Source organism: Hylaeus anthracinus, unplaced genomic scaffold (assembly GCF_026225885.1).
Source record: "Hylaeus anthracinus isolate JK02 unplaced genomic scaffold, UHH_iyHylAnth1.0_haploid 12002, whole genome shotgun sequence".
NCBI classification, from domain to species: domain Eukaryota; kingdom Metazoa; phylum Arthropoda; class Insecta; order Hymenoptera; family Colletidae; genus Hylaeus; species Hylaeus anthracinus.
In genome coordinates this window covers 7,399,445-7,406,789 of record NW_026534349.1, presented here as the reverse complement: position 1 = coordinate 7,406,789, position 7,345 = coordinate 7,399,445, and the positions used below count along the sequence as shown (strand labels likewise).

The 7,345-nt window shown below is 41.2% G+C and overlaps 1 protein-coding gene across 1 annotated transcript; it reads left to right on the top strand.

Annotated features, from left to right (window-relative positions):
• Positions 1-814: 814 nt before the first annotated feature.
• LOC128891661 (putative protein kinase C delta type homolog) lies at positions 815-5,429 on the top strand. The gene is made up of 5 exons (XM_054151334.1): positions 815-2,614; positions 2,904-3,167; positions 4,081-4,112; positions 4,211-4,296; positions 5,292-5,429. The coding sequence occupies exons 1-5, from the start codon at positions 2,487-2,489 to the stop codon at positions 5,427-5,429; spliced, it is 648 nt and encodes a 215-aa protein (XP_054007309.1). The 5' UTR covers positions 815-2,486.
• The last annotated feature ends 1,916 nt before the right edge of the window (positions 5,430-7,345 follow it).

Genomic DNA, 7,345 nt, shown 5'->3' with positions numbered 1-7,345 from the left:
TCTGCATTACCGACTGAACACTCTGCATTACCGACTGAGCACTCTGCATTACCGACAGAACAATCTGCATTGCCGACAGAGCACGTTACATTACCGACAAAGCAATCTGCATTATCGACTGAGTAATTTACATTGCCGACAGAACAATCTGCATTATCGACTGAACACTCTGCATTACCGACAGAGCAATCTGCATTATCGACGGAGTAATTTACATTACCGACATAGCAATCTGCGTTATCGACGGAGCACTCTGCATTACCGACAGACCACTCTGCATTACCGACAGAGCACTCTGCATTACCGACAGAGCAATCTGCATTACCGACAGAGCAATTTGCATTATCGACCGAGCACGTTACATTACCGACAGAGCAATCTGCATTATCGACCGAGCACGCTACATTACCGACTGAACATTCTGCATTACCGACAGAGCAATCTGCATTACAGACTGAGCACTCTGCATTACCGACAGAGCAATCTCCATTCCTGACAGAGCAATCTGCATTACCGACAGAGCAATTTGCATTATCGACCGAGCACGTTACATTACCGACAGAGCAAGCTACATTACCGACTGAACACTCTGCATTACCGACAGAGCAATCTGCATTACAGACTGAGCACTCTGCATTACCGACTTTTGCTGTTGTATTTGACTTTTGTTGGTGGTCCTTGAAAAGGCTTGTTCTGCGGGGGAGCTGGCGTTGAAACAATTTTTCCGTATCGAAAATGATGCTCGAGTCTTCGTTAAGAAGATATTCCAGAAACAGAAACTCTCGACCAATCATCGGAGTAAGAAGCAAGACAAAATGTTTCTGCTAAAAAAAAAAACGGGTAAAAAATGACAAATCACAAAATGTTTCTTTTACGCGACCAACTGGAAGAAATATTTGACAAGATGCAAGAGGTTTCACGCCAATTCATCAAGCCATCTCGGCGTAATCGGTGAACAGACATTAAAAAAATAAAAAATACATGTACAAATTGAGTAACCTCCTCGTTTTCGAAGTCGGTTAAAATCTAACATTTTCGGATTCTACTCATTGAAATCTACAGGACTACGTAAAAAAAAACTTAACAATGTTTGGTCTCCCAAAGTAAAGGTCCAGCCTGTAAGAACAGTAAGACGGAATTTTACAAAAATTTCCAATTATACTATATATTAAATTAATAAATAAACAGTTTTTCCAGGCTGGAAGACGCGTTGAAGAGCGAGGGTTTGAATATTTGCCACTAGTGGCGGTAGAAATACCGATGGCGGGCAGCATTCAACAGACTGATATTTATAGATTCGAGAGTTTCGTGCAAACGTACAACGTTTTAGGCGTAAAAATCCAGTTTCTCCGTTCGTCAACGTCCATCCGATGATCCATGGACCTTCGTTCGAGATAGTGATGGAATCCTGCGGCAGCACAGTGTTTGAACGTTGGAGAAAAATGAAAAGTACTGGTTCAAGTGTATCGGTCGGACGGTGCGCGAGAAGCTGAGCCGCTAGGCTGACGTTTAAACATTGCTGGCGCTACTTTTGGCCGCGAGATATCCCTGTCGAAGCAACGAATCCATAGATCGAGGTGGACGAATCGGTCGAGGTGGACGAGGTCCGAATTCGCAGACCAGAAGAAAAAGAAGAGACGTTATTTTCCTTCGCCTAAAGGCAACATATCTCCGACGTAACGCTTCCTCTTTCGCGGATTAGTCATTCTTCCAATTTGTCAAAATCGTGTGTGACAAAGAGAGAAAGAGAGAGGGAGAGGGAGAGAGTAAGAGTTAGAAGGGCGAGTAGGTGGGGTGAGGGGAAGCGGTTGCTGAAGAGCCCAGTGCCTCCAACCGGAAGCGTACATTTTTGATAGTCGACCTTTTTTTAGATTGTCATCAAGGACAGGAGGGACAGTGCTGCCCTGTATTCGAATCTCTGAAAGGCTGTTTGCCAACTAATCGAATCGTTGCTAAGTGTCGTCTCCGTTGTTCGCGAGGATTTGCCAATCTTTTCTCGTCTCCGACCAAATAACAACCGTTGCTCTTGTATCCCCAAACTCGTTCCGCTACGTTCCACTGTCTCCCGAGCGCCATGTGACGAGCCATCGGTACTCCTCTTGCGAAACTGAGAATTAACAAGTCGCGATCGAGCTCGAGGATGCGTCGAGACGTTCGAACGAGGATGTCGAGCGACGGGCGAAAATTCTTCTCGCGTTACGCGGCGATCGTTGCAGGAATTCGCGTGTTACGTATCAGGAAATTGAAAAGGTTGCCGCCGCGATCTGGAGAATGGAAGGTCCGCTGCTATAGCGAGCATCAGACGCGCTAAGACGAGTATGGTCGCGGTTTGGAGTCGATCGATACGCGTGTGACGAATAGGACGGTTTCGAGTTGAAACTTTGAAACTCTCGACTACGATGCAGAAACAGTTGTTAGCAGAGATCGTCCAACGGTTGGGTGGATAGAAGATCCGCTGCGATAACTGGGAAGCGAATCCGTGGAAGATGATGTTCACAGGCGGCACCCACGCGAAGAGGCGCAACGCGGGAGGCGGTCCCGCAGCTGGTCGGAAGACTTCCGTGGATCGCAGAAGCCCGCAGGCTCGCGTGGGCGCTGAAGGATACACGTACAGGTGAGCCACCCGGTACGTAAAGTTATTCCATCGAAGGGACCACGAAGATAACAGATATCGCTCCTAGTAATACATGCGATACATGCTGTTGAAATTATTAAGGAATATTTTTTAAAGGAGAATATTTCCACTCGTCAATGGCCGGCACGCTCACCCGACCATAATATCATCATAAATTGCTGGTCAATGCTTTCGCAAGCATTGTGTGTGCTGAAGGCCGACAATTTTCATATATAAATATATGGAATTTGAAAATCCTGATTGATTCTTACTTTAACAATGCTTTCAGGACACGGATCCCTGTTCTAAACCCAGCCGAACTGCCACCAACCACGTCCACTGGAAAGACTTACGTATACAAGACGAGAGTACCGCGAAGGGACATCGCTGTGGCGTCAGCATCATCGTCCTACGAGAACAACGTCGGCGGTGCGATTACCAAAAGAAGAGGCGCCGTCAAGCACAACAAAGTGCACGTTGTACGAGGCCACAGACTAGTCGCCAAGTTTTTCAGGCAACCGACTTTCTGCGCCTTCTGCAAAGACTTTCTTTGGTAATATTCAACTGTATTAGATTCTAAAAAGAATATAATAGTTTGAGAAAGTGGTCCGAAAATGGGCTAGGGTCTAAATACGGACTGCTATTACTTATTTTGGATTATGTGATTTGGGAAACTTACAATGATCAGTAGATTGAATCTTTGTGCAAAATAAAATCTTTGCAAACGTGCCTACAAAAATTGAACCTTAATAGGAATTTATTTTACTCTGCAAATATTATAATATGAACTTTCAATATTTTTGTATTGCATACTGTGTGCATTTTATAATTTCTTGCACATTCGGGGTAGTTTTTAGAAGTAAGTAACACCATAAGTATCCATTTTGAGTGGATAGGTACACCAGTGGGTATCAAAATGAAAGTGGTAGCCCATTTTTGGACCATTTCTTCTTCTAAACTTTATTCGGTACGCTATTTCTCTTTTTTTTTTTTTAATGCTTTGCGTATCAAACTGCTTTCTGGATTATCATAAGTAAACTGGATAGTTCAGTACAGAGTTAGATTGGTATAGTTTTAACAAATGGCTTCGAAAGTATAGAGTCGATACAAATGTTGAAGAGCACAGTTTCAATAAATTGAAAACTGGTCCAAAAGTTCAGTAAACTACTCTATTATTGAGAAATGGCTAAACTCACTTAACTAAAACATTCTCCTACAACTGGACTAGTCACCTAAGCAACTTTGTAGAAAGTGGTTTCTCGCATTAACAAAACTTTAACGATAATTGACGTTCAAACGCGCAGTTGGCTGGTAACGAGGGAGTATCTCGATTTATCATAAAATACGGTCAGAACGTACGTTTGATACGCGGTAGACGCCTAAAAATAGACAGACATTAGTCAAGTATCGGCTGTTTCCCAGCAAACGCGTTGCCTGATTAATCCGAAGCATATTCTCTGTTGCAGGGGATTCGGGAAGCAAGGATACCAGTGCCAAGGTAAATACCAAACCTATGACCAGTTTTTCCGCGTTAAATTGCAAGTATGCTGCCTGGTACGTGTTACGCGCCTATTAATATTACATCTTGCATTTCAGCCTGCCAAACAGCGGTGCACAAGAAGTGCCACGATAAGCTGTTAACTAAGTGCCCGGAGAGCGGCAGGGAATCCGAGAACACGATCGTAAGTATTGACATTTAACGTTTCTTTTACTTACAGATTGATTTTAGAGAGATCGTTGATATAGAAAATTGATTCATTTACTTGTATCGAATATATGCGAAGGTTTTTTGGCATTCGCCGTAGCCATACCACGTATTTCATCCTTTCTTTTACTCGATAACTCATGATTGTGTTTCTTCTTAGGGAAATCTTGCTGACGACGAGGTCTCCACCAATATTTTATATTCGTCCTGACTTTACGGGTATATGTTGCCGATTTTGGTTTCAACTATTTTTTCTTGGTTGACATTTTGTTACCAAGGCCCATTCTGCAATCATATTTATTTCATTGGTTACATGTTGAAACTTAGGTGGCAAAATGTACGATATAATTGTTATAAGCGTAGCATTATTCAATTCTCTTAAGGGGGTAAATAGGTTCAGGACTACGTTTTTTTAGCGAATTGCATGAATTTTTTTAGCAAGAAAGGAATGCATATAATTTAATGAAACTTTGAGAAGATCTTATACATATATTCAAGTAAATATTGTAATTTTTTGGAAGTATTTCTTCGGAAAATGTGGAAGACATCAGCTGCCACCTATCGGAGGTCACTATCAAACTGATAGCGGTTTTGCGTACGTTCTAGAGGCCACAGTTTTCATCTGAAATCAAAAGGGATTTAAATTTACTTTAAAGCCATGTCTTTCTTCTATAAGAACCTACATTTGGAATAATATAATTGTTTAAAGTATCTTTTTATAAGTAATTTTTTAAGAGGCAATTTAGGTTCATTGAGGAATACTTCCAAAAAATTACATTATTTACTTGAATATATTAAATTATATACATTCTTTTATTGCTAAAAAAATTCATGCAATTCGCTAAAAAAAACGTAGTCCCAAAGCTACTTCCCCCCTTACATGAGGTACTTTTTAGTCATAAGCATACGTTGAGCGTTCATCCCTCTGCGATATTCCTGATTTTAATTCTGTTGATACTTGTTTAATGGCAGTACTTGAGGGAGCGTTTCAAGGTAGATGTGCCTCACAGGTTTCGGCCCCACAGTTTCATGTCGCCAACTTTTTGCGACCACTGCGGTTCCTTGCTGTACGGACTGTTCCGGCAAGGTTTACGATGCGAAGGTAAGTAAACCACTCGACGATTTACGTTTTGAAAGTTCCTCGACAATCCTGATGCACCTTGAATGATAAATGTGTCTTGTAAAGTCCAGATTATAGGATCCTATTAAAAATTAACGGATTCTATGGATTCGATTCACATTTTGTACACTCGTTGGTCTACTGCGACTAACTGTAAAGAATGAAACCTGTCTTTTCGCCGATAAATTGTATTTTCATAATACTCGACGTAGAAATTCTCGAAATCTAATTCTGAATTCCATCTGAACGGATGAAACCGGATCGCGAAAGTCTCATAAATATTTAAGGATAGACTTAGCTCGATATTAAAGGTTCTAACCAAGCATCGATTGTTCAACGCGAGTATTCGTATATAGCAGGGAATAAGGCTTCATCCGTTTCGAATAAAACCTTTCCTTGCGTAAATGTTCAGACCGCATGCCAGTCTAAGAAACTGGCAGTAAGTTCATTGTCCAAGTCGTATTTTTGCTCAAAGTTTGCAGTTTCTAAAAACCTTCAAAAGCACCTTGGCCCATCGAGAATCCTCCCACACGTTAGAGTCTACAACTTGGATTTCATACTGAAAATGGGCTATCCATTTGTATATTAAATTGTCTACCCGTCTTGAAATAGACACTGCCGTCTATTTGTTGGCTATTTACAACATTCTCTGAACGAGCAACAATAGCCACCAGGAAAAGAAGCATTTGGCGCGAATCGCGATACTCTGCCCAATACGAAACAACACGAAACTGTGGGCGAGTCTTGAAACGATTCGTCAGACCCGTGTCGACGTGCAGCAGCGCATAAATTTACGTTTTACACGACACGACGACACAACAACACGAAACGGTGGCTTGGCATTTTGAGCTTTGCATGTACGCTTACGCTTTACGAGTGCTCGCTTGTCGCTCCGTCGCTTGTTAATTAGTGTTCTTTAAACTTTTCTCGCGGAAGGGAAGAATTTTTCAGGGCCGATACATTTCGAAGGTGTTTGAAGAACGCTAACCGTGACAATAAAACAGCAACGCTGACTACGTTATAGTTTACTAAACGGTTTGCCAACGATCTTTCAAAATACCCCTAATGACGATTCCACTCCGCTGAAATAGAAACAACTCGCATCTACGCGCATTCTTTTGCTCGTAGATTTACGTAATCGCCAGGTGTCAATTTTCCACCTGGTTTAAACGTTACGATATACTGTCTCGATTCGTTTAAAAATCATGTATCCCTTGATTAAATAAGCATGGATTGCTTAGTCCCCATTTTTTTCAAGTAGCATTACGAAAAGTATCTCAAGCAGTTACCAGAAGATGGTCGAAAGCAACAGCGTTGAGCTTTCCGAGGAGTATTAAAGGAGAAGCTCGGTTCAGGTTGTTAAAAATGAGTTGGTTGCCGTCCTCTAGTAGACTCTAGCTAGTCTTTTTTCTAGAGAGAAACAAGTATCGACCAAATATTGTTCCAACGATTCTTCGTCGCGAGTAATAACGAGCTAATGGCTGCGAACTTGTAATAAGATCTTTAGATATAAAAAGTGTGCGATATAAATGTAGTTATAAAAGAATACCACGCGTTACAATTATAACTTGTTGTTGAAATACTATTTCAATGCTTTCAAATACTTGTAAGATTTTTAGATATGTATAGAAAGTAGGTGCACATTCTTTTTCCTTCCTCATACTGCATAGAAATTTAACACGAATGCTAAGTCGGTCTGACGTCGTATAAGAAGTTACATTTCAAAAAGCAAATTACGGTGAAATATTGTTCTATTCGATTGAAAAAAGTGTCTAAGACTAGTACCGAAGTAAGTCGAAATGAAACATCGGTAGGTTTAGTGTTAATATCTCCTTTCTGTTTTCTTTCGAATGAAAATCTTTAAATAAAACTAAGTAAAAGGTCCACCAGGTCTTTGGATGGTATC